At 46.5% G+C, this 26,758-nt stretch overlaps 1 protein-coding gene across 1 annotated transcript; it reads left to right on the forward strand.

The window, feature by feature from the left end:
- Positions 1-4,781: 4,781 nt before the first annotated feature.
- LOC125942518 (uncharacterized) lies at positions 4,782-10,047 on the forward strand. Its single transcript, XM_049660711.1, is given in 11 exon segments — positions 4,782-4,972; positions 5,040-5,096; positions 5,155-5,238; positions 6,407-6,466; positions 6,702-6,761; positions 6,997-7,056; positions 7,292-7,351; positions 7,584-7,643; positions 7,737-7,796; positions 9,084-9,588; positions 9,591-10,047. Coding segments are annotated over 11 exon segments (1,446 nt in total). The 5' UTR covers positions 4,782-4,792; the 3' UTR covers positions 9,851-10,047.
- Positions 10,048-26,758: the final 16,711 nt, after the last annotated feature.

Raw genomic sequence — 26,758 nt, forward strand, 5'->3', positions numbered from 1 at the left:
AGCTAATATCATTACTCCGTATAGCTCTCTACAAATTTGCTATCGCAATTGATGCTTCACCTTTCAGGTGAAACTGCGACAACTTTTTAGTTAGCGCATCGACGGACTTGTCTTTAGTAACTATAGTTGTATCATCTGCGTACAAGAAAGGTTGACTGTGTGTTAAAATCGAGGTTAGGTCATTAACATAGATTAAGAATAAAAGCGGGCCCAGTATGGAACCTTGCGGGACACCTTTGTCAATAATTTAAAAGTGGAGAGGATGTTAGAGACACAAACAGCTTGCTGTCTATTAGATAAGTAGCTATTAATCAGCTCCTGCGCACTGCATACGACACCTATTGAGTTAAGTTTAGCTAATAGCATATTATGAAATATAGAGTCAAATGCCTTAGAGAGGTCAATCAACAGAGCTCCGGCAAAACAACAGGAGTCAACTGCCTGTATAATATAATCGGTAAAGGAGAGTAGTGCGAAATCTGTTGAATAGCCTGCACGAAAACCAAATTGTTGAGTGGATAAAATACAAAACTTAGTTAGATATTTAGACAATCGTTTTTCAATACACTTCTGTATGATTTTACTGTACGATGAAAGAATGGCAATAGGTCGGTAGTTACCAATAGAAGTTCTATCGCCTTTTTTAAAGACTGGAATTATCTTGGCCTTTGTAAGCTGCGATGGGAAGATGCTAGTTTTAAACATAAGGTTAATGATATAGGCTAATGGAGTCGAGATCACGTGAGAGATGCATTTCAGGTAAATAGGCTGAATGTTATCGAGACCAGCACTTGTTATTTTCATGTGATTAATTATTTCCACCACCTCATCTGGGCCTGTTGGAAAGAGGTAAAATGACTGAAGACATTCCCTAATTGTTGGCTGGTAATCATGAGGCAAGAGAGAAGTGTTAGCACAGAAGTACTTGTTGAAGGCGTTCGCAATGTCGTCTGCATTGCTAAGAACACCCTCTGATGAATGTAATTAAGTTATAGCTGGCTGACTTAATGATCTGTTTAGAAATGAATTAATGGTTTTCCATTGATTTTTTCTGTTATTACCAGCATTATGTATCCTGTTCGTATAATAATTTCTTTTAGCTTCTTCAAGGACTTTGTTAAGTAGGTTGCAGTACTTTTTATATCGCGATCGCAGGGCAGCATTGAAAGGCCGTTTGTTTAGCTTTTTATATGAATTGTCTTTCCTTCGCAAGCTCTTCAATAAGCCAGCTGTGAGCCATGGGTTGTGAGGGGCCGGAAAGTTCTTGCGACATTTGACAAAGCTGGTAGAATCGTCTAAGCAATTTTTGACGGCAGATGAAAAAGAATTAAAAGCAGCTTCAGGATCACTAAGCATCTCTAAAAAAGACCATTCTATGGCTTCTACACGCCTGACGAAATTTGTTTTATCAAATCTATTTTTTTGAAAAGAACTTAGCTGATTAGGTATGGCACATTCAAATCGGCAAAATACAAGGTAGTGGTCAGTTAAGCTAGCTTCGAGTACACCACAATCGTTTGAAGGAATGCAGTTTAATAAAATGTGATCGGTTAAAGAACCGGATGCACCAAGTACAGATCTAGTAGGAACCGAGATTAGAGATTCGTAACCAAATCCTAGAAAGCACGCAGTGTAATCAGAGTATGCTGAGCTGCTGACATCGAAATAGATGCTTATGTAACCTAGGATGACGACATTTTTATTTTCAAGTGATAACTTGTTGAAAATGGATTAAAGTGATGAACAGAAATCGGGAACAGAGTATGACGGTATAAGCAGGCTATGATTGTGTTATTACCGCTCGATGGCAAAGATGGGTTAGCAATTTCAATCCATACGGACTCGGTATTCTCAACGGAAAGGCTGAGATCATATCTTCTTTGATATGGAATTGATGCAGATACGACTATAGCTGCACCACCAAAACTACCAGACAATCAATGACAATACTGGGGAACGTATGATGGGAAACAGAACATATTCTTGTCGTGAGGCGATAGACATGTTTCAGTGACGCAAATGAAAGAAAATTTCAAGTGGTATGACGACAAAAATGCATGTATGCTATCGAAATTTTTAAAGACTACGTGCAATAAAGTGAACAACAGGCAAATATCGATCGCAGCAAAACTGCTGAAGTTGATCTGCGGGGAAATACACTGTGAAGAACCGGTAAAAGAGAAAGAAAAAGTCCCCAGCGGCTGCGGAGCACCTGACCAAGGCGGCGGGCAGACCTGCGATGCGGCAGAGGGTGCTAAGAATGGCTGGATCCGGACAGGCCGCCACTGGAAACTGAACCTGGTAACGTTCAACACGCGCACCCTGTCGAGTGAGGCTAGCTTTGCAGGGCTATTTCGGGAATTATCAGGCATTGCCTGGGATATTATTGGCCTTGGCGAGGTTAAAAGAACTGATGAGGCTTATACAGTGCTGACTAACTGCCACGTGCTCTGCTACAGAGGTCTGCCAGATAAGAGATAATTCCGAGGATTTCTAGTCCATAAGGACATAGCGATCAACATTGATGAATTTTCAGCGTTATGAGAGAGTATCAGTCGTCGTAATATGGCTTAGTAGGAGGTATAGAATGAAGGTAGTACAAGCCTACGTCCCAACCTCCAGTCACGATGATGAAGAAATATAATATTTTTACGAAGATGTTGAATTAGCAATGAAGAAGGTGCAAACTCAGACAACTGTAGTAATGGGCGACTTCAATGCAAAAGTGGGGAAAAAGCATGATGGTGAGGAAGCAGTTGGCAACTACGGCATCGATTCTAGGAACACTAGAGGAGAGATGTTGGTAGAATTCGCGGGAAGGAATAGGCTCCGAAATGAATACTTCTTTAAGAAGCGCAGCAAGAGGAAGTGGACCTGGAAAAGCGCTAATGAAGAAACAAGGAATGGAATAGATTTCATACCCTCTGCCGATCCCAGCATAGTGCAGGATGAAGAAGTGTTAGGTAAGGTAAAGTGCAGTGACCATAGGTTAGTGAGGTCTAGGATTTCTCTCAGCAATAAGATAGAACGAATAAAATTAGTCATGAAGAAACAGGCTAACATAGACGCAGTAAGGGTAAGAGCAGTCCAATTCAGGCTGGTGCTCGCAAACAAATATGCAGCTTTAGAGCACGAAGATGAAGAGAACATAGAGGTAATGAATGAAACCGTAACTAGGCAAGACGTACGCACTGAAAGATAAGCAGGGTAATATCAACAGCAATTTCGGTGACTTAGTAAAAGCAGCGGAAGAATTTTATACTTACCTGTACAGTACCCAGAGCAGCCAAGCTCCTTTTATTCGAAGTGGTGATGAACACGATACAGAGGCTCCTTCTATAACTAGCGATGAAGTTAGAAGGGCCTTGCAAGACATGTCCAGGGGAAAAGCTGCTGGAGAAGATGAAATAACAGACGATTTAATCAAAGATGGAGCAGATATCATGCTTGAAAAGCTTCCGGCCCTTTATACGGAATGCCTAACGACTTCAAGTGTACCAGAGAGCTGGAAGAACGCCAACATTATACTAATCCATAAGAGGGGAGACGTTAAAGAATTGAAGAATTATAGACCCATTAGCTTGCTTTCAGTAATAAATTACTTGTTCTGACTTAGTGACTGATTTCTTGTTGACGTTATGTTCTAGAGTATTCGCCTTTTCTTTTAAAAATATAATTGTACACTGTTTGACGTTAACTCAAATATTTTTCTAACTGTGTAATAATTATGCGAGTATTCACAACATGTTTTAATTGCATTTGAAGTTCCATGTATAATTGTTTAATGATCTACGCAACTCTTGTACTAACAATGTCCGAGAGGCTTCATTGCATTATACATATTGTACCCAGTTGTTGCTCCACTTTTTTTCTTTCTTCCTCCTGTCGCAACTGTCAATGTGTCAAATGGGTTCCAGAGCCTTGTTAAGCGGTCGTGTAGAGTGCTTTTTCTCTCAAACCCCCAGTTTGTACTGCACACTGTATTGCAAACTGAAATAAAGCTTTGATTGATTGATGATTGATGATATAAAATATTGACCAAGATAATTTACAATAGAATCAGTGCAACACTGGACTACAGTCAACCAAGAGAACAGGCTGGCTCCAGGAAGGTACGAGAGAGACATTCAGCCTGACGCAGACGACGAAGAAGAAGGCTCTCTCTGGTGGTGGTGGCTGTGCACCATCTTGGCTACTGTGTCTCTCACATACTGTAAATACAGTGTAAATAGCCCCGCCTTGTGTCGTTTTACGTAACATCTTTGCGGTGGAGGTGCTGGGTTGATCACGGAGCTCCGCAACGGCCGCCTCATCACGCTTGCGACCATGTCAGTCGGTGCAGGCATATCGTCTTCGCTCCCTGCCCCTCCCGTGGCTCCCACCTACATCGTTCTGCCTCCTGCTCGTGATCCTGGCGTATTTTCCGGCCAGGGTGGGGTTGACGTCGACAAATGACTCAACCTGTACGAAAGGATCAGTGCTGGCTATAGACGTTTTCACGAGGGCGCTTCCGACGGTCTGGCGTGGAGAGTATGTGTCAGTGTTGCCTGTTCGGTCTGGACTGTGCGCTTGCCTTGCGCTTGCATTGCGGAGTGGTAGCTTTCCTTCGATGTTTCCGTTTATTTTTGTCACGAATGACTTACGCTCGTAAATAATGGCATATACTCATGAAAAGTCTACAGGCCAGCACTGTGCAGTTTATGGGTGCACAAACAACCATCGGAAAAGAGCGATTTTGGGGACTATAGTGTGTCCACAACACAGCACTCCGCGACAGCATTGCCGATGTGGTATGTTCACGCTGCACCGGTTTCCTGCATCACCTGATTTGCGGCGTCAATGGATAGCTGCTGTGAACCGGAAAGATTTTACAGTGTCCTCGTGGTCGCGAGTTTGCTCACGACATTTCGTTGGCGGAAGAAAGACTGACGAGAACGCTGTGCCCGCGCTGCATTTGGGCTACGACAGAAAAGTGAGTTCCCGTTCTTTCTTTGAAAAGCGCACTTGATCATTTTGCTCAGCCTTCTCATTATCTCTAGGTGGTTTTGGGATGGCGTCGTCTGGTGAGGCACGAATACATCCCGCCAGCTAAGAAGGTACTCAAGCGCGACATTGCAGTGGTCGTTGTAATGACTTTTTCTACTTGCTTTTCAGGCGAAGTGCATGCCCAGCGACGAGAGCACAAGAACTTCTGACGATCGGCCCTTAGATTCTGGCTTCGAAGCCTGCGCACATAAGGTCAATATGGAGCCAACGTTTTCGGTACTTCAAAATATTGGACCCAGAAAAGTTGGTGTGTTAGCTGCAGATTGCGCAATCGTTCATTTACGGCGCGATGAAAGCCAGCCGAAAAACGAAAATCACAAGGAACAGGACGCTGTCCAGTGCTAGTTAGCAGCTTTTGCATCAATAGTTTCAATGAAGCAACACCCTGTCTCCTGTCGGCATACGCAAGCAGGAACTAGTGTTTTGTACAGTGGGAATGTCCAAGGAAATAATACATGACAGCTTTCATAAAAGCCTGCAGAATAGCAGATGAGATAACTTTCTCACCTCAATAAAAAATAATGAGTAAATTATTTTACCGTACTCCAAGAGGGCCATATCTTGAGGCTAAGGATTTCAAATTAGAATGCCAAATATTTCCAACCACTTTGTGGCAGAAGCAGGGACCCATCCAAGGCTTTATCAAAGTGAGCACTGGCATAACCTGACTCTTCACAAATGCTGTGAGGAAAGAAGTTTCTGAATACATTGGTGCTTGAAAAAATTGGCTATTGTTATTGTCACTTATGTGCTAACAATAATCTGGATGATAGAAGGCTAACAAATACTCGTGTGCATGTATTTACTTTGTTTCAAAATATTTTGTGAAGTGCTAGCAGGCAGCTTAGCTTCAACTTCCCCTGAACGGTGATAATCTAATTCCTGATCATTAGCAGTCTATGCATGGGAGCAAGCAGCGTAAGCGCAAAAGGCAACTAAAGAAAAGACATACAGTGCAGTTGTCAAGAGACAATTGAGTATGTTGGTTTTGTGCCATGGAATAAAAAGGCCACGAAAACAAAAAAGACTGCCACCACACAGTGCTGCGTGGCAGCTGGCTTTCTTTTTGGTTATGTGCTTTTGTGCTGCTTGTATGGTGTACACATTTGTGTCGGTTGTCTTGCGGTCTAGCACTGCTTTTTTAACATTGCAAGTCAACCAGCCCAAACGTGCAGGGAAGCATGTTTTTTAGGCATGTGGGAAAAGCACACTGATGTTTGATAGTTTGAAAGTTAAATGTAGTTTTGCCTCCGACAAAAGTGATGCCTACGATAGAGTGTAGAGCATTTTGAAAGCTGACCTTACAATTAATGAAGCTATACAGTATGGCGAGCTGATTGACGTGATATTTTTCATGCAGGAGCCATCTGAGGGAGCACAGGCAGACAGCGAATGCTTTGAGGACACAGACGCTTCCACTGTGAGTAGCCACAAAGCTTTCTATCTTCCAATGCTACAGGGGTCTGTACCACTGGTGCACACCATATCTGCTTGCTGACGAGAGCATGCTATGGCTTTTTTATTCTCAGTGACAGCAGTTTTGCCTATGATAAAAGTGATGCCTACCAAAGAGTAGAGCATTTTAAAAACACACCTCAGAATTAATGAAGCTGTAGCATGCCGAGCTGATTGACAACGTGATATTTTCCATGCAGGAGCCATCTGAGGGAGCACAAGCAGACAGCGAATGCTTTGAGGACACAGACGCTTCTACTGTGAGTAGCCACAAAGCTTTTTATCTTCTAATGCTACGGGGGTCTGTACCACTGGTGCACACCATATCTGCTTGCTGACGAGAGCATGCTATGGCTTTTTTATTCTCAGTGACAGCAGTTTTGCCTATGATAAAAGTGATGCCTACCAAAGAGTAGAGCATTTTGAAAACATACCTCAGAATTAATGAAGCTGTAGCATGCCGAGCTGATTGACAACGTGATATTTTTCATGCAGGAGCCATCTGAGGGAGCACAAGCAGACAGCGAATGTTTTGAGGACACAGACGCTTCTACTGTGAGTAGCCATAAAGCTTTTTATCTTCTAATGCTACAGGGGTCTGTACCACTGGTGCACACCATATCTGCTTGCTGACGAGAGCATGCTATGGCTTTTTTATTCTCAGTGACAGCAGTTTTGCCTATGATAAAAGTGATGCCTACCAAAGAGTAGAGCATTTTAAAAACACACCTCAGAATTAATGAAGCTGTAGCATGCCGAGCTGATTGACAACGTGATAATTTCCATGCAGGAGCCATCTGAGGGAGCACAAGCAGACAGCGAATGGTTTGAGGACACAGACGCTTCTACTGTGAGTAGCCACAAACCTTTTTATCTTCTAATGCTACAGGGGTCTGTACCACTGGTGCACACTATATCTTGCTGACGAGAGCATGCTATGGCTTTTTTATTCTCAGTGACAGCAGTTTTGCCTATGATAAAAGTGATGCCTACCAAAGAGCAGAGCATTTTGAAAACACACCTCAGAATTAATGAAGCTGTCGCATGCCGAGCTGATTGATAACGTGATATTTTTTATGCAGGAGCCATCTGAGGGAGCACCAGCAGACAGTGAACGCTTTGAGGACACACAAACTTCCATTGTAAGTAACCAGAGTATTTTGTCGACTCATATAACTGTAATATATGAAGCCCTGCTACCTCAGCTGGTTGGTTATATGGTGTATTTTACACAGGTGCTACCCGAGGGAGCACAAGAAGACTGTCAGCAGTTTCAAGATGCACACTTTTCCACAGTAAGTGTCATCAAAGCATTTTATTTGTTTTGCATTGGCTTCAGAGACCACTTTCACGGGTGAACACCTGTAACAGCTGTTACCAGCTGACATGACTAAAATGATAGCACGCTATGGGTTTCTTACTATCAGTGACAGCCCTCTTGCCTTTGATAGAAGTTGTGCCTGTCATAGAGTGTGAAACGTTTTGAGAACACTCCAGATTCCAGCTAGAGTTTGAATGAATAAATGCTTTGCAAGAGAGCACAAGTTAGACCATAAAATTACACACATCACTATTAGCAGCAGCATAACTGTGTCCACTGCAGGACAACGGCTTGAGTCGACCTCTAATTAACCTACCCTGTGCCAGCTGTGGTCACCTTATCTCCGCTAATTTTTTTGTCATCTGCCTATCTGTCTCTTTGCTACCCCTGTTACACTTGTATTCTCTTGGAATCCACTCCATTACATTGAAAGACCAGCGGTTACCTCTGATTTCCATTACTTGCTCTGTCCACACTCATTTCTTATTCTTGATTGCTGCTAGGATATCTTTAACTCATTTTTGTTCTCCTACTCACTGTATTTGAGGACACAGACGCTTCTACTGTGAGTAGCCACAAAGCTTTTTATCTTCTAATGCTACGGGGGTCTGTACCACTGGTGCACACCTACTCACTGTATTTTCTTGTCTCTTAATGCTATGCCTGTCATTTTCCATTCCATAGCTCACTGCTCTGTCCTCAATATAATTTCAAGCCTAAGTTTCTGCCCCACAGGGTGAGTATTGGCGAGATGCAATTATTACATACTTTCCTCGTGACAGATAGTGGTAGCCTACTAGGCATTCGTGCGTCAACTTTTATATTACAGTGTGAATAATACAGGTAGCCATCTGGCATGTTAGGGTAACTAAGAGCATTGCAAGGTATTTTTTATCTTAATCACAATTGCAAGCCATTACGCTGCGAGCACATAAGAGAGAGGACTACAAGGCACGCTGCCGGTATTAGTGAAGCCCAGAATGTGTGCAGTTACCACTGATTAAATGCCCATAATGTAATGCCTAAGTTGATGAAGTACAGCGTTTACTCACATTATGCAAACAATTCACCACTATGCACACTGGTTTCTGGCTGTAGGACATTTTGAGAAAAGTCACATTGCACAGTGAATAAACTTACTCGGCAGGTGTTTTTTGTGCTCATAGTCTCAAGGACACCTGTTTCCGAGCTAAGTGTAGACAGCAGTCCCTGTATTAAGGAATAGCTTAAGTGCAATAACTACAACAATTCCCGTCAACAGGTCTCGACAAAAGACAAGTCAACACAGTGGGAGCAAATTGGCCACAATGACCACACCTATTCCCAATCTGGGCTGCAATACAGTTTAGGAAAGCAGCAAGGCTTGTCATCAAGCTTGACAAAAGAAGACTGTGAATTCTATACAGGAATCTCAAAACCCGTCTTTGACAGCTTAGTCAAAGCTGTAAAAATTGAAAGCAGCAAGAAATTCCTAAGACTCTCAGTCGAGGACCAACTGCTACTGATCTTAATGAGAATGCGTCTTGGCCTGCTTTACGGACACTTGTCAAGAATATTTGGAATTTCCGTTTCATACGTGCACAAGCTGTTCATGCACACCCTGTCTGTGTTGCAGAAGGTTATGAAGACAGTTGTGGTGTGGCTGCCACGATCACTAATCAGAAATAGCATGCCAGAATCTTTTGCTGAGAATGGTTATGAGAAAACAACCTGCATCAAAGACTGCTCCGAGGTCTTCCTTCAGCGGCCTAAGAAGCTGCTTGCTAGAGTCAAACCTACAGCAGCTATAAAGCGCACAATACAGTGAAGTTCCTTACTGCCATTGCACCGAATGGCTATGTGATGTTTGTGTCTCGTGCATATGGTGGAAGAGCTTCGGACCAATATATAATGGGTCACTGTGGCGTGGAAGACTTCCTAGGCTCAGGTGATGAAGTGATGGCCGACCGAGGTTTTGTGCTGAGCCAATATCTTGACGTTCAAGGCGTCAAACTCAATGTGCCTTCTTTCGCAAGAGGTAAGCGTTAAACTTACCTCTCTTGTTTTCCAAACTTCACTAATCTGTTTGTTTTACCTGCTGTTTCTTTACAGGTAAATCCCAGCTCAGTGAAAGTGAAGTAACTCAAACAAGGAGAATTGCGTCTGTGCGCATACACGTTGAAAGGACCATAAACAGAATGAAGACATTTAGAATATTCAAGCAAGCCCTGCCAATACGATCAAAGAAAATCAAAAGTGACATGATATTTGTCTGTGCTGGCCTCTGCAATTTACAAGGCCCTTTAATTGCCAGATGTGTCGAAGGAAGGGATGAGTAGGCACTCAACCATGCAGTTCATCACAGTATCATTCTAGAAATAAATTTTATTGCACTGTGTGTTACATGGTTAGACATTTATTTACACAAATTGGGCTGGCATGCACTTTTCCAGTGCTGCAAAGTTCAATGCTGCTAGCAATCACAGTTCACATAGTTTCATATACTCCTTACAAATGAAAGTTTGCCTTGTGCATGCTGCTTTTCCATTTCCGGCAACAGCTCGCAGAAGTAAAACTTTTGTAGTCTTGGCACTTGAGCAACTACAAAAGAGCTTTCAAAGGGCACCGTTACTAGTGCATCACTTTTTACACTCCAAACGTAAAAGTAGCATAGCTTGCGGCCAGTACAATACATCTGGAATTGCACTTGGCCATAATACCCGTTAGGGCCATTCTCTGGCAGTATGTATTTATCTCCGACTTCCTTCACATCATACTTCCCTGCCCTTATTAGGTCTACTGCATCCATTACATATGGGCATTTCACTTCTAGGAGTGCGTCAGCTGCCTGCAAAACACCATCAGGTGAAGCAGACAGCCAAGGCATTGTCACATGTACAACTGTGCCACACCGTGTCACATTTAGCCCAGTTTTTTTTTAAACTGCTCACGCGCAACAGGCTCGTATTTATGGCCGTGTTTTGTAGCAGCATTCCCTGAAAATCTAGGTGACAACATGGCTACCACTGCAGCTTTACATGAAGTTGTGCTCTTTTTAGGCACTCTTTTAACATTTGATGCCGTTAGCCTCAAGCAGCGAGCAACTTTCCAAAGCGGGCTGTCCTGCTCTCTTGTGTTTTCCTCGAGGCATGCAGCAGCTCTTGGTGAAATATCTATAAACTTTGTGTAGAAACTGTTGCACCGGTCACAGCTCGTGGACAGTGTACTGATGTCGTCATGGGCACAGTGCTGCAAGTCATCATGGTCAGCTATTGGTGCAGCCAGGCGGGGTACTGCTGTACATCGTCTATACATCGCGAAGATGGCACAACGCGCTCAGTTACGCCCGCCTATATGGTGCGACGCAATCATTTAATTCTTCTCCACTACCTCGCGCTATCCGTCTCTGGAACAGCTTACCAGACAACATTGCTTCACTTAGAGACCATGACGCTTTTTGTGTTCAGTTGAACAAACATTTTTCCACGCACTGCGCTTAGTATTCTTAACGGCTCATAATATCCTTAATTTAGCTATTGCAAGGGTACTTTTCAAACTGATGGCGTCTGTCTTTTCATACCACTGTCGCACATTCTTTTTTTTTGTTTTTGACTACAAAATGTATAATGACGCAATTGTATGGTGACTGTGTTATATTGTGTATTGTGACTGTAATTCGTATTACTCCTGCACGAATAGTTTGCACGTAGTTATCTGTTAATATTCTACTGCCCTGTAATTTGTACTCTGTGAAAATCTTCATATAAAATGTATTGAATGGCACTGTATGCCCCCCCTCACCCTATGCCTCTTACGGGGCCTGTGAGGTATTATCAAATAAATAAATAAATAAATGTTGTGTGCAACAGTGTTCCTGGAAGTGAATGTAAGAAAGCATGTCAGTGGAGAGACTGTAGTGCAACTTATTGAATATGTAAAGCTAACAACGTCGCTATCACTGCAGCTCACAGCTTTAGAATAAATATGGCCTTTAGGAACTAAGAAGCTGATTTTAGCATCCAGCGTCATCACCAAATGTAAAGCTAGAGGGAAAATACTGCACTCCAACGAAAGATTCATTAAAGAACTGATGTTTCGATGCCAATTCGACACGTTCTTTAGGGTGGACAGGTTTTGGAGGCAAGTCTGCCGCAATGTTTACATTTCAAATGTAAAGCTGTCACTTTCAGAATACTGTCATTGATGTTTCACAGCAAAACATGCATTAATGGTGTTTTTAGCCAGTTAATCCAGTTACATCAAGAAGTCAAGCTATTTTTTTACTTTCTTAAGCTCTCACTTGTGGTTCTGTAATCACTGGTGGAGTTTCATAGGTGCTTCGAAGCATACCACGCCATTAACCAGAATGGATACCAGTCGAGGTCGGCAGAAAACCAGATGGGATGATGAAGTTAGGAAATTTGCAGGCGCAAGTTGGAATACGCTAGCGCAAGACAGGGGTAATTGGAGATCGCAGGCAGAGGCCTTTGTCCTGCAGTGGACATAAAATATAGGCTGATGATGATGATGAACTTGTTAAACAGCACGGCTCTGATTGCAACTGCCTCAAGGGGCGTTTGCAGCTGTAAATGCTGGCAGGCGACACCCTTATCTACTATTATAGCCACACCACCAGATGAGGTGAGGGCATCATTGCGGTCTCTGCGGTAAATGGCATACTGTCGGAGAAGGTTAGTGTGTGAAGGATTGAGGTGCGTCTCCTGAACACACAGCACCTTTGGATTTAGCTTATGGAAGAGTTCCTTAATGTCATCAAGATTGTGTAATAAACCTCTCACATTCCAATGTATGATCTGCGTAGCCATATTGCAAGTGTTTGTGCTGTGTGTCAAGGGAGATAAATTATCTCACGAGACCTTTTCAGGCCCCGTGATACGGGATTTTTCTTTTCTCCCGGCGCGCTTCGTGGAGGAGTAGAGCTGCTTGCATCCATCGCCTCGTCAGAGGCGCTGGATGATGCCCGTGGAGCGGGCATACTCAGGGGTTTTTGGGGCCGGTCTGCACGAGCAGTGGCCCTGGGACCGGCAGGCCTTGAGGTCTTCTGGCCCTGCGTGGTAGGTGGCGGAAGAGCCCTGGCTGCTCCTGCCAGGGGGGCTGGCAGGAGCAGCCATCACACTCTGTGTGACTCGGGCGGCCGCCGCAGGATGTGACGCTGCCCCCCGGCGCGCCACATCGGTGTAGGAAGGACTAGACTGATTGTGGGCAGAAAAACGCTTGCGTGCCTATGGAAAGGAAGTGTTTAGTTTGACTTTGAGTTCTATTATTTGCTTTTCTTTCTTCCATGATGGGCACGATCGCGAATAGGCGGGGTGGTCTCCGTCACAGTTGGCACAATGGGTTGTGGAGGTGCAGTTGTTTGAGACATGTTCTTTAGATGCACATTTTGCACAGGTAGTGCGCCCTCGGCAGCTTTGAGACCCATTCCCAAAACGCTGACACTTGAAGCATCGACGCGGATTGCGAATGTACGGCCGTACGCGTAGTTTACAATATCCGGTCTCTATTGAATCAGGGAGGTCACTTGTTCCAAAGGTAATTAGTACATGCTTGGTTGGAATTTTCTTGTCATCACGCCTTAACTTAATTCGTTGCACTTTTACCACGTTCTGGTCTTGCCATCCATCCAATAGCTCGCTTTCACTGAGTTCAAGGAGGTCGTCATCAGAAATGACACCGCGGACAGTGTTCATTGATCTGTGGGGGCCCACAGAGACAGGGATGTCCCCAAACGCAACAAGTTTTGACAGTTTGTTGTATTGAAGCTTGTCACGTACTTCCAGAAGAAGGTCGCCGCTTCCCATTTTAGTCACTTTGTAACCAGTGCCGATTGCCTCTGTCAGACTTTTTGCAACAACGAATGGTGATATCGTACGGACTTTCTTAGCTTCATTTTGACTATGTATCACGTGGTACTTGGGTAAGATTTCTTTCGGTTTCATAAAAAAGTTGAAACTTTCATCGGTGCGCCCCCTCTTCAGGGAGCGATCAAGTAACGGGGGAAAAAGCATTTGCCATATAAAAAATGGTAAATTCGGCAGCGATGGTAGCCACCCACCACCAATCCCAAGAAGGGGACGCTACAAGGATGGAATACTTGCAGACGCCAGCCATGCATCGCCGCTATAACCTAATATACAATACCCAAGTTGGATAAGTACAGCAGGTTAACCCTTGCCGTCCCGAAATTCGGAAGTGAGAAGTGACTAGAAGACAGGAAAGATGGAAAAGTGAGAGAGAAAGATGAAAGATTGAAGAGGGGGACAGGAAAAGGCGACTGCCGATTTCCTCCAGGTGGGTCAGTCTGGAGGTGCCGTCTATGTGAAGCAGAGGCCGAAGAGGTGTGTTGCTGCCGCCGGGGGGCCTTAAAGGTCCAAACACCCGGCATCGGCTCAACCCCCAGGATCCCCCTTTCCCCAGACAGGGCTAAGCCGCGCACGGGTACGAGTAGGAGGGTCCAACCCCCGTGTGCTCGGGTCCGTGGTGTCGCAACCCACCAAACGCCGGCTTGCGCAGACGCCCCTGCGGGCCTTATTCCTCTGGACCCGCTCGACGATCCTGCACCTCTCCCGTCTCCTTCCGCAATCCTGCGGAATGGAGAAAGCCCGACGATCAGCCCATCTGCTTCTCCTGTCATCAGGCCGGGCACATTGCTCGTTATTGCCGTCGCCGTTGGACCTACGCATCTCGCCAGACCTCCATGCACCCTACTCCGTTTAGACGTTCAGCCGCTGGTTCCCCTACTTACTACTCGTTGTCCTTCCACGAGCCTCTTCCCTCTGAGGCCACTGCTCCTGTTCGCCGCTTCTCCCTCTCGCCGTTGCCGCAACGCCGCCAATCCCGCTCCCCGCAGCCTCGCCGCTTTCCCTCACCGTCCTTCTCTGGACAATCGCCGCAGAAAAACTTGATAGTGCAGCTTATGGAGGTGAAGCTGCAATGCCATCGTCCCCTGCACTGGCGCACACTTGTCTATGATGAGCGCCCCAAGTGATCAAGTGATCAAGGTGCTGTTCAAGTTATCGAGCACCGCCCGTGTCAGCATTGCCGGTCGTCACATTGTTGTCCTTTTTGCCATCCTTGCCCACTGCACCCATGACCTTATTCTTGGCCTTGACTTTCTTTCGGCACACTCGGCCTTAATTGATTGTTCTTCTAAAACACTCTGCCTCGATCTTCCTCTTGTATCAGATGCCTGCAACACGCCTGTCAGCCGCTTAAGCCCCGCCGCTTTTGTTCGCCTACCGCCTCGAGCCGCCACGTACGTGTGTTTGTCATCGACCCCACCCGTTCCTGACGGCGACTATATTGTCTCTCCGATTACAGACGTACGCCTGACGCGCAATGTTACTGTGCCACATACCGTTGCCACATTAGCTGATAACTCTGTGTTCCTCCCGCTACTAAACTTTGGTCTGACCCCCCAAGTGTTGCCCCACAAGATGTCGCTTGCCCACCTCACCGCTATCACAGACCATGACGTCGAGGTTGTAGCCATAACTGCACCTGAAGAAGCTGAAGTTTCCCCGTCACCAAGTTCTGACGACAGCATTTTTCGCAATTTGATTGGATCAGACCTTTCGCTTGACCAGGTCAACGCTCTCTGCCGGGTTTTGGCCTCATACAGCGACATTTTCGACACTCGTGATCGACCCCTGGGCCAGACTAAGATTGTCGCCCGCCGAATCAACACTGGCGACTCTTTGCGCATTAGCCGTCGACTTTATCGTGCGTCCGCATCACAGCGCGAAGCGATTCAAAAAAATGTGGTTGATCCCTCTTATATAGGAATCGGTATAGAACACGAAAGTGAAACGTGTCTTCACAGAAGTAGTGTAATGTTTATTGCACATTGATATATAATGTCTATTGGTGTTTTGTGGCTAAAGCGCCCTTAGGCGTTGATGCACCCACGCTGACGCCTGGTGGCACGTCTCCTCCATCACGACTACCAACGTCGATGACCATGAGCAACCGTCGTGCATATGGAAGCTGCACTACGCTGCACACGCTAGCACAACGCGAAAGACGAAGCACGTAACTGACACACTAATACAACGCGCAAGACAAAGCACGTAATTGAATCGTCACCGAGTCAAATCAGCGCGTACAGCGCGTCGTAATTGCAGCCTCCGCGATCAACTTCAGAAACATTTTCAGAGCTAATTGCGGAGGCCACGCTCCGCTGTGCTGAGTACGGTGAACGCCACCTAGGTGGCGTTGGTAGTGCTTCTTGATGCCAGCGTCCCTTCGAATGCTGGCATCGAGGCGTCGTAGTGCTGAGACCACCGAAGCGTTCACTGTCGGTGCGCGTTAGTGTCATAATGCAGTACTTCTCTTTTCTGCTTGTAGGCGGCGGCACCGCCCCGAGCAAGAGCGCGGGTACACGGAGGAGTGTTAGATATATAAGGCGCGTCTGTGTAGCTCTCTGCAAATGCGTTTGTGGCGCAATGGGTTAAACGCTCGGCGATCTATCGTCGCGGACCGAGAGGTCGTGGGTTCGATTTCCAAATTTTGCATGTTTGTGGAACTTTTTCTTCTGGTTTCTTTCTTTGTATTATGTTCTATGGCGTATTTCCGTGACGGAAATACGTCAGTGAAGTCTTGGTGGACCCCGGCATAAAACACTTTCGTGTTAAAAGAAGTGGCTAAAATGCTTGCGAAGGACATCATCGAACCATCATCTAGTCCTTGGGCCTCTCCCGTCGTATTAGTAAAGAAGAAACACGGTTCCTCGTTTTTCTGCATTGATTATCGGCACCTCAACAAAATCACCAAGAAGGACGTGCACCCTCTTCCACGTATTGACGACGCCCTCGACTGCCTCCATGGTGCCACATTCTTTTCAACCCTGGACCTTCGATCTGACTACTGGCAAATCGCTCTGGACGACCTGAATCGCGAGAAGACCACCTTCGTGACCCCTGACGGCATTTACAAATTCAAAGTCATGCCTTTCGGCCTCTGCAACGCACCAGCCACCTTTGAGAGAATGATGGACGCACTGCTTCAAGGATTTGAATGGTCGACGTGTTTATGTTACCTGGACGACGTGATAATTTTCTCCCCCACTTTCGCAACACACGTTGAGGGGCTTTCGACCATTCAAGCAATTTTCCGACGAGCTGGCCTCCAGCTAAATTCCTCGAAGTGCCACTTCGCTCTTCGTCAAATTACTGTGCTGGGCCACCTCGTTGACGCTTCTGGTGTCCGACCAGACCCAGCGAAGGTACGCGCTGTCACGAACTTCCCCCTTCCACGGTCTGTCCATGACGTTCGTAGTTTCGTGGGGCTGTGTTCATACTTTCGCCGTTTCGTGAAAAACTGCGGCGCTCGCACGTCCACTCACCGACCTTCTCAAACAAGACGTCCCGTCCCGTTTTGTGGGGGTTCTCTACAAGCTGACGCCTTCTCTGAGCTCGCCGCAGGGGAGTCTGCACAAGCAGGCGTTTGGTGTGTTGCGACACCACGGACCCGAGCACACGAGGGTCGGACCCTCCCGCGTCTAACCGTGCGCGGCTTAGCCGTGTCCGGGGAAAAGAGGATCCTGGGGGTTGAGCCAATGCTGAGTGCTTGGACCTTTATGGGCCCTCGGCGGAGGCAACACATCCCTTTGGCCTCGGCATCACGTAGACGGCACCCCCGGACTGACCCACCCGGGGGAAATCGGTAGTTGCCTTTTCCTGTCCTCCTCTTCAATCTTCGTCTTTTTTCTTACTTTCAATCTTTCCTGTCTCCTTCTCACTTCTTATATTCTGATTTCCCAGGCAGCTAGGGTTAACCTTGTGTGAGATAGCCAACCTTGGTTATATCATATTTGGTTATAGTGGTTGTGTGCAGCTGGCGTTGGCAGGTCTTGTTCATAACAACCCTGTCGCATCCCCTTGTTGGGCTCCGCGGTGGGCGGCTGGCACTGCTGCCGAAATCAATTTAATTTGTATGGCATCCTCATACCCCAAACTGCCTGATCGCCCTCTCATAAAAAGAGGGCGCACCGATGAATCATTGAACTTCTTCGCAAAGACCACCGAAATTTTCCCACGTTTCCACGTGATTTACTGTGAAAGCACTGAAAAGAAAGCGACAAACATTTCACCCTTCTTGGTTTCAAAATGTCTCACGGAGGCCATTGGAATTGGCTACAAAGCCACCAAGATGGCAAGTGGTGACCTTCTGATTGAAGTAAAAGACAAAATGCAGTATGAGAAACTTACAAACCTGGTGGCTTTTGGCGATAAAACCATATCTGTGACTGCACACCGAACAATGAACACCGTCAAGGGTGTGGTTTCAGACGGCGACCTCATGGATTTGACTGATGAAGAACTCCTGAATGGATGGAAAGAAGAAAACGTTATAAATGTACAACGCATAAAAATCAGGCGTGACAACAAAGAACTACCAACCAAACACATAGTACTTACTTTTGGCTCTAGCACACTCTTGGATGCAATAGAAACAGGCTACCTTAAACTGCGTGTAAGACCTTACATTCCAAATCCACGACGCTGATACAAGTGTCAGAGGTTTGGCTATGCCTCTCAAACCTGCCGAGGACGACAAACTTGTGCGAAATGCGCTACAAAAGATCACTCTGCTGAAGAATGTACTGCTGAGGCCCATTGCGCGAACTGCGATGGCGACCACCCTGCATATTCCAGATCTTGCGCAGCGCGGAAGAAAGAGAAAGAGATAATTACAATCAAAGTCAAAGAGAATATCAGTTTCCGGGAAGCCCGACAGCGTTTGTCACCTTCACTTTCAATGAAAACTTCTTTTGCCGAAGTGGTGCAACAGGGGGCAGCATCACGACAGACCCCGGCGGTCGCCCAAAGCACGCGCAGCGTACTGAGGCGGCTGCCACCCGCCCCCATGGTGGGAGCAGCTAAGGCTGCCCTGCCCTTCTCGAAATCGGCCACACCAGAGGCTTCCACAAGCGCTGGCAGCAGCCATCGCAGCTCAGAGGCTAAGGAGGACCCATCGGCTTCCGGGCTGGTGAGGCCACAGGCTTCGTCCCTCGAGGCGAAGGCTACACGACGTACACATCGCTCGTTAGAGCGAGTGTCCAGCGCTTCGCAAGAGGCTATGGACACTACTCCAAGCAAGGTGGTGCAGCCATCACCTAAAGAGCGGCCAAATTCTTTGGACCGCTCTAGAAAAGACAAAACCAAAATTACAGGGCCGCAAACGGCTCTGTAATCTAAGGCAACACTTCCTTTTTGTACACACAGCACCAATTTACTTTCATTATGGATACACAAATCATTCAATGGAACGTCAGAGGCCTTATTAGGAACCTCGACGATGTCCAAGAACTTCTTTACCAACACAATCCAAAAGTGCTGTGTGTACAGGAAACGCACTTAAAATCGAAACATACAAATTTTCTCCGACAGTATGTTACGTTTCGTAAAGATCGCGATGATGCTCTCGCATCATCAGGCGGTGTTGCCATTGTAATTCACAAAAGCATAGCATGTCAACGTTTGCAGCTACAAACGCCCCTTGAAGCAGTGGCAGTTCGACTTGTCCTTCTGAACAAACTCATCACCATTTGCTCGCTTTACATACCCCCACATTACCACTTACACAAACATGAATTTCAGTCCTTTATAGACGAATTGCCAGAACCTTATCTTGTTCTTGGCGATTTCAATGCACACAGCAGTCTGTGGGGAGACTCTCGTATCGATGCGCGAGGCCGTCTTGTTGAACAATTTCTTTTTTCCTCTGGTGCGTGTATCCTGAATAAGGAACCTACATTTTACTGTATCGCAAATAGAACCTTTTCTTCTATTGATCCTAGCATAGCTTCCCCGTCTCTATTTTCAGAACTTGAATGGGAAGTTATAAAAACCCTTACGGGAGCGACCATTTCCCTGTACTGCTGAGAGCAACAAGACAATACGAGTCTCCACCACATGCCCCCCGGTGGAAGGTCGATGCAGCGGTCTGGGATAAATTCCAAACTCTTACCAGTAAACTCTCGTGGGCTGACATTTCATCGCTCGGAATTGATGGTGCCGTCGAGTATTTTACTAAATTCATAATTGATGCAGCCTCTAAGTGTATTCCCCAAACAAGTGGACTTTCTAGCAAACGTCGTGTTCCGTGGTGCAATGAACAATGCCGGAATGCACGTAGGCAGCAGAACAAAGCATGGAGGCAGCTTCGCGATTATCCTACTGCTGAAAACCTTGTAAATTTCAAGAAAATCAAGTCCCAAGGTAGGAGAACACGCAGACAAGCCAGGAGAGACAGCTGGAAAACATTTTTATCAAGTATCAACTCGTACACGGATGAGGCCAAGGTCTGGAGCAGGGTCAATAGAGTAAGAGGACGACAAACACATCCACCTCCCCTGGTACACACGCAGGGAGACAGCCTTGAGGACCAAGCGAACCATCTGGGTGCACATTTTGAACATGTGTCCAGTTCCTCACACTATTCACCAGCATTTATAAGATATAAATCAGCAATAGAAAAACAAAAAAATAGACCGAAAGAGCACTGGGAACGAGCCATATAACCTACCTTTCTCCCTAGCAGAGCTGCATGCATCACTCACCTGTTGCAAGCAATCTGCCCCAGGCCCTGACCGTATACTATATGACATGTTGAAAAACCTACCCTCTGAAACGAAGAAAACCCTTCTCTGTCTCTATAATTCTATATGGACCTCCGGCGAGATCCCCTCTGCCTGCAAAGAGGCCATAGTGATCCCCATCCTTAAGCAGGGCAAGGATCCATCGTCCGTATCGAGTTACAGGCCCATAGCTCTAACAAGCTGCCTCTGCAAAGTCTTCGAGAAGATGATCAACCGCCGTCTGATACATTTCCTAGAATCAAACAAGCTGCTTGACCCATACCAGTGCGGTTTTCGCGAGGGTCGATCCACCACTGACCATCTGATACGTATTGAGGCACAGATACGTGAAGCTTTTGTTCACAAACAATTCTTTTTATCTGTGTTCCTAGACATGGAAAAGGCCTACGACACTACATGGCGGTCTGGTATATTGAGAGACCTTTCCCACTTTGGTATACGTGGTAATATGTTCAATGTCATTGAAAGTTACCTGCTGAATCGCACATTCCGTGTTCGGGTTGGGAGCGCTTTATCACGGCCTTTTGTGCAGGAAACTGGAGTCCCACAGGGTGGGGTGCTCAGTGTCACTCTCTTCATTATAAAAATGAATTCCTTGCGTCTATACATCCCACGCAACATGTTTTATTCAACGTATGTCGATGATGTACAGATTGGATTTAAATCATGCAACCTTGCAATCTGTGAGAGGCAGGTTCAGCTTGGTCTGAACAGGGTGGCTAAATGGGCAGACGAGAATGGGTTCTGCCTAAATCCACAAAAGAGCACCTGCGTCCTTTTTTCTCGAAAGAGAGGACTGTACCCTGACCCCGACATTGACCTGCAAGGACAGAGTCTACCTGTAAAAACGGAACACAAATTCTTAGGCATAATTCTTGACACAAAGCTAACATTTATACCACACCTAAAACATCTAAAAAACAAATGCATGAAAACAATGAATATTTTAAAAGTGTTGTCACGCACTACATGGGGTAGTGACAAAAAGTGTCTGTTAAACTTGTATAAAAGCCTCATACGAACACGCCTAGACTACGGGGCCATAATTTATCAGTCAGCCACCCCAACCGCGTTGAAGATGCTGGACCCCGTCCACCATCTAGGTATTCGCTTGTCTATAGGTGCCTTTAGGACAAGCCCTGTAGAAAGCCTTTACGTGGAATCCAATGAGTGGTCACTCCACTTGCAGAGGACCTACACAGCTTTTATTTATTTCCTTAGAGTGAATGCAAACAGTGAACATCCCTCATATTCCAACGTAAATGATTTGTCCAGCTCCCACCTCTTTCATAACCGACCTGCAGTAAGACAGCCCTTCTCTTTGCGTGTGAGAAGTCTGGCTGAGGAAATGGATGTCCCACTCTTTGAACATCGTCTAATGACACCCACTATAGAGCTCTCACCGTGGCAGTGGCAGATTGTAGACTGATTTGTCTTTTTTACATGTTACGAAGCACGCCCCGGTTACACACATTCGAATGCACTTCCTTGAACTGCAGCATAAATACTCCTGTCCGGAATTCTACACCGATGCATCAAAGTCTCATGCTGGCGTCTCTTATGCAGCGGTTGGTCCATCATTTTCAGATGCCGACGCCCTGCACCCCCTAACGAGCATTTTCACAGCAGAGGCTTATGCAATACTGTCGGCTCTTAAATACATCAAAGAATCGAAAATACCAAAAGCAATCATCTACACAGACTCGCTGAGCGTAGTAAAAGCCTTAAAATCTCTTAAGAGGCACAAAAATCCTCTAATAGTATCGCTTTATTCATTCATATGCAGTATTTATGCGTCTGGGCAGCATGTTGTGGTGTGCTGGGTGCCAGGACACCGAGACATCGAGGGAAATGTACTGGCAGACCAGCTTGCCACATCCATCAAGGCAAAAGCTGGCAACACATCTATGCTCGTCCCTGTTCTCGATATGAAGCCATATCTACGCAAGAGACTTCGAGTCCACTGGCAACGTTTGTGGGACGGCCAGACTCATAACAAGCTTCATTTAATTAAGCCCTGTTTAGGGAACTGGCCATCGACCACGAAATCTAGAAGAAATGATGTCCTATTCTGTAGGCTCAGAATAGGACACACTTACGGAACACATAATTACCTTTTGTCTGGAGGCGAACCCCCGACCTGTACTAGATGTGGGGATGCACTTACTGTACTTCACATCCTAGTACAGTGTCCAATAATAGAACCTGAAAGAAAAAAGCACTTTGTTCAAGCCTATAAAGAGAATATACCCCTTCATCCAGCGATGTTTTTACATAACGACCCGATATTTCAGAACGATTCAGTTTTAGCCCTTTTAAACGACATCGACATTTTGCAAGTTCTTCGCCCGAGAGATTCGTAGCGGCATCCTCTTTCAGAGGATGCTGCTGCGACCGCATATTTGAAATGCACTCTCCTCCAGGCCCTTGCTCCTAAGGGTCTCTGTGAGGCAGTAGTGCCTTGTATCGCTTACAACTTTTTATGCTATATTCATTGTGCCCCTATCACGTCATTGTCATGATTTTATTAATTTTGTCTGTTTTACGCACCTTTAGTGCGCAGGATTTTAGGCCCCTTTACAGCCACCCTACACCTACCCACTTTCATTGATCATACCATTGCTCACTCAGTACAATACGTCTTGGCGCTCTTTGGCCATAGCTGGCCCTTGCGCCACAAAACAACATATATCATCATCATCCTTCTCTGAGCTCATCGCCGCCCTAACGACTCCACCTATTCTTGCCCAGTTTGACCCTGCTGCTCCCACGGAAGTACGCACAGACGCTAGTAGTCACCGCATCCGTGCAGTTTTAGCCCAAAACCAACGAGGCATTGATCATGTTATTGCGTACGCCAGTCGTCCCCTATCGAAATCTGAACGCAATTAGTCTATTACGGAACGGGAATGTTTTGCCCTTGTCTGGGCGGTTTCGAAATTCCGTCCTTCATTGTATGGCCGCCCTTTCCGTGTTGTCACTGATCATCACGCTCTCTGTTGGCTTTCTTCACTGAAGGACCCTACGGGACGACTTGGTCGTTGGGCGCTGCGCCTTCAGGAGTACTCTTACTCCGTTACCTACAAGTTTGGCCGCCTCCATCTGGACGCGGACAGCTTGTCCCGCTACTCTGTTGACCAACCAGACGAATCAGACATCGAACCTAACCCCTGCGTTATGTCTATGTCTCTCTCACTTTCTCCAGATTGGTGACGAACAACGTCGTGATGCTTCTTTGCAATCGCTCATTGACCGGCTGGAATCCGCACCTAAGGATGCCTCACTGCGCATGTTCACCCTCGTGAATGGCACCCTTTACCGCGTAACATCCAATCAGATGGCCCTGAGCTGCTTCTCGTTGTGCCTAAACATCTGCGTTCAACGGCCCTGCATGAGCTTCACGACGAACCAACTGCTGGTCACCTTGGCGTATCAAGCACGTGCGACCGTGTCCGGCGCCGCTTCTTTTGGCGCGGTCTCGCCCGGTTATGTGACCTCCTGCGACAAATGCCAACGTGGGAAACGTCCTGCCGCACCCTCGGCTGGACTGCTTCAGCCGCTCTCCATCCCGACCGAACCATTCTTCCGTGTTGGTTTAGGCCTTGTCATTCCTTTTCCTGAGTCACGATCAGGCAACAAGTGGGTCGCCGTTGCTATCGATTATGCGACCAGGTATGCAATCACTCGAGCGCTCCCCACCAGCACTGCTACTGACGTTGCCGATTTCTTGCTCGACCATGTTATTCTACACCATGGCGCCCCTAGCCAATTGCCCACAGATCGAGGCCGCGCATTTTTATCCCGAGTAATCTACTATCTTTTGAGCTCCTCCTCAACGCAGCACAAGTTGACCACTGCCTACCATCCCCAAACAAATTGCCTCACCGAGCGACTAAATCGCACCCTCACAGACATGCTCTCAATGTAAGTTTCATCTGACCACCTTGACTGGGACCTGGCGCTACCTCACGTGACCTTCGCCTACAATTCATCGCGTCACGATACCGCCGGTTATTCACCCTTTTATATGCTCTTTGGCCGTGAACCGACGTTACCAATGGACACCCTTCTTCCGGCTGCTGCCGCGCCGCGAAGCGAATATGCACGTGATGCCATCGTTCGTGCCGATAACGCGCGTCAGATCGCCCGCTCTAAGCTGTTGGCCTCGCAAGCATCCCAGAAGCGCCTCTATGGCAGCCGGCATCACGACGTTCGCTTCTCGCCGGGTGCCTTAGTTCTTCTGTGGTGTCCATTCCGTCGTGTTGGCTTGTCTGAAAAGTTCTTATCTCGGCGCCTTCCGAATCGTCCGCCAGGTCGCGGACGTCACCTACGAGATTGTTCCCGTCTCTCTGACTTTACCGCCTGCGATCGCTCCCAGTGACTTAGTTAATCTCAGCAGACTGAAATCCTACCGCCCTCATTCTAACGACAACGTGTGAAGTGCGCTGAGATGGCGCTTCCACCGCCAGGGGTAATGCTACGAGTGAGGCATTCAGCTTGAGGCAGACGACGAAGAAGACGGCTCTCTCTGGTGCTGGTGGCTGTCCACCATCTTGGCTACTGTGTCTCTCACATACTGCAAATACAGTGTAAATAGTCCCGCCTTGTGTCGTTTTACGTAAGAATATTCTACGATGGATCATATCCATGTCATCAATCAGGTAATCGAGAAATCTGCGGAGTACAATCAACCTCTATATATGTTTTTCATAGATTATGAAGAGCCGCTTGATTCAGTAGAGATACCTGCCGTCATAGAGGCATTGCGTAATCAAGGAGTACAGGAGGCATACGTGAATATCTTAGCAAATATCTACAAAGATACCACAGCTACCTTGGTGCTCTACAAGAAAAGTAGAAAGTTACCTATCAAGAAAGGGGTCAGGCAAGGAGACACAAGCTCTCCAATGCTCTTCACTGCATGCTTAGAAGTATTCAAGCTATTAGACTGCGAAGGCTTAGGAGTGAGGATCAACGGCGAATATCTCAGCAACCATCGCTTTGCAAATGACATTGTCCTGTTCAGCAACACTGTAGATGAATTAAAACAAATGATTGATGACCTTACCCGAGAAATTGTAAGAGTGGGGTAGAAGATTAATATGCAGAAGACAAAGATAATATTGAATAGCCTGGCAAGGGAACAAGAATTAAGGATCGCCAGTCAGCCTCTAGAGTCTGTAAAGGAGCATGTTTAACTAGGTCTATTACTCACAGGGGACACTGTTAATGAGAAGGAAATTTACAGAAGGATAAAATTTCGTTGGAGTGCATACGGCAGCCATTACAAAATCCTGAATGGGAGCTTATCACTGTCGTTGAAAAGAAAACTGTGCAATCATTGCATTCTATCGGTGCTGACATATGGCGCCGAAGCTTGGAGGGTAACAACGAAGCTCTAGAACAAATTAAGAACCGCACAAACAGCGATGGCACGAAAATTGTTAGGTCTCACGTTAAGAGACAGGAAGAGAGCGATGTGGATCAGAGAGCAGACGGGGATAGCCGATGCTCTAGTTGACATTAAGAGGAAGAAGTGGAGCAGGGCAGGCCATGTAATACGTAGGATGGATAAGCAGTGCATCATTGGAGTTACAGAATGGATACCAAGAGGAAGGAAGCGCAGTCGAGGACTGCAGAAAACTATGCGGGGTGATGAAGTTAGGAAATTTGCAGGTGCAAGTTGGAATCAGCTAGCGCAAGATTGGAGTAACTGGAGATCGCAGGGAGAGGCTTTCGGCCTGCAGTGGACATAAATATAGGCTGTTGCTGATGAATTACTTTATGGCCCATATTGCAACCTACGAATTGTAACCGGTGAGTTTGCACGACGTATCCACATGAAGTGAACCACCAGGATGACACTAGTTCCGAGATATTATTTCCCGAAGTGTGGGACGAAATACATGAGCGTTCCAGTTACTTTTGTGCTTAAATTATGGAAGCGCGCTTTGTTAAAAAATTAACTCGAACTACGGTGCATTTTAGAGAGCAGCTCTTAGGCGCCTGTTCCTGGGGCGAGCGTCGGCATTCTTCCTCGTAACCGAGCGGACGAGCACAGCGAAGGATGAAAGCGAACGCGGAGCGCAGCGGGAGATCAAAGACGGCGATAACGAAGCGAGCGCGAGGAGGAAGGCGGAGGAGGAAGGCGCCACGGAACCATGAGGCGGAAAGCGGATATGGCGAAAGGTGTGAGGCGACGATGGTTACGAGATGGCGCCAGGGTCGTCTACATGGAAATGAAGCGCTGCATGAGCGGAGGTCTGTCTGCGGTGGCTACTATGAATCGCGCCCACTCATCACCCCCGCACTGCCTTTCACTATCTCCCGATTAG

This window comes from Dermacentor silvarum, chromosome 1 (assembly GCF_013339745.2).
Source record: "Dermacentor silvarum isolate Dsil-2018 chromosome 1, BIME_Dsil_1.4, whole genome shotgun sequence".
NCBI classification, from domain to species: domain Eukaryota; kingdom Metazoa; phylum Arthropoda; class Arachnida; order Ixodida; family Ixodidae; genus Dermacentor; species Dermacentor silvarum.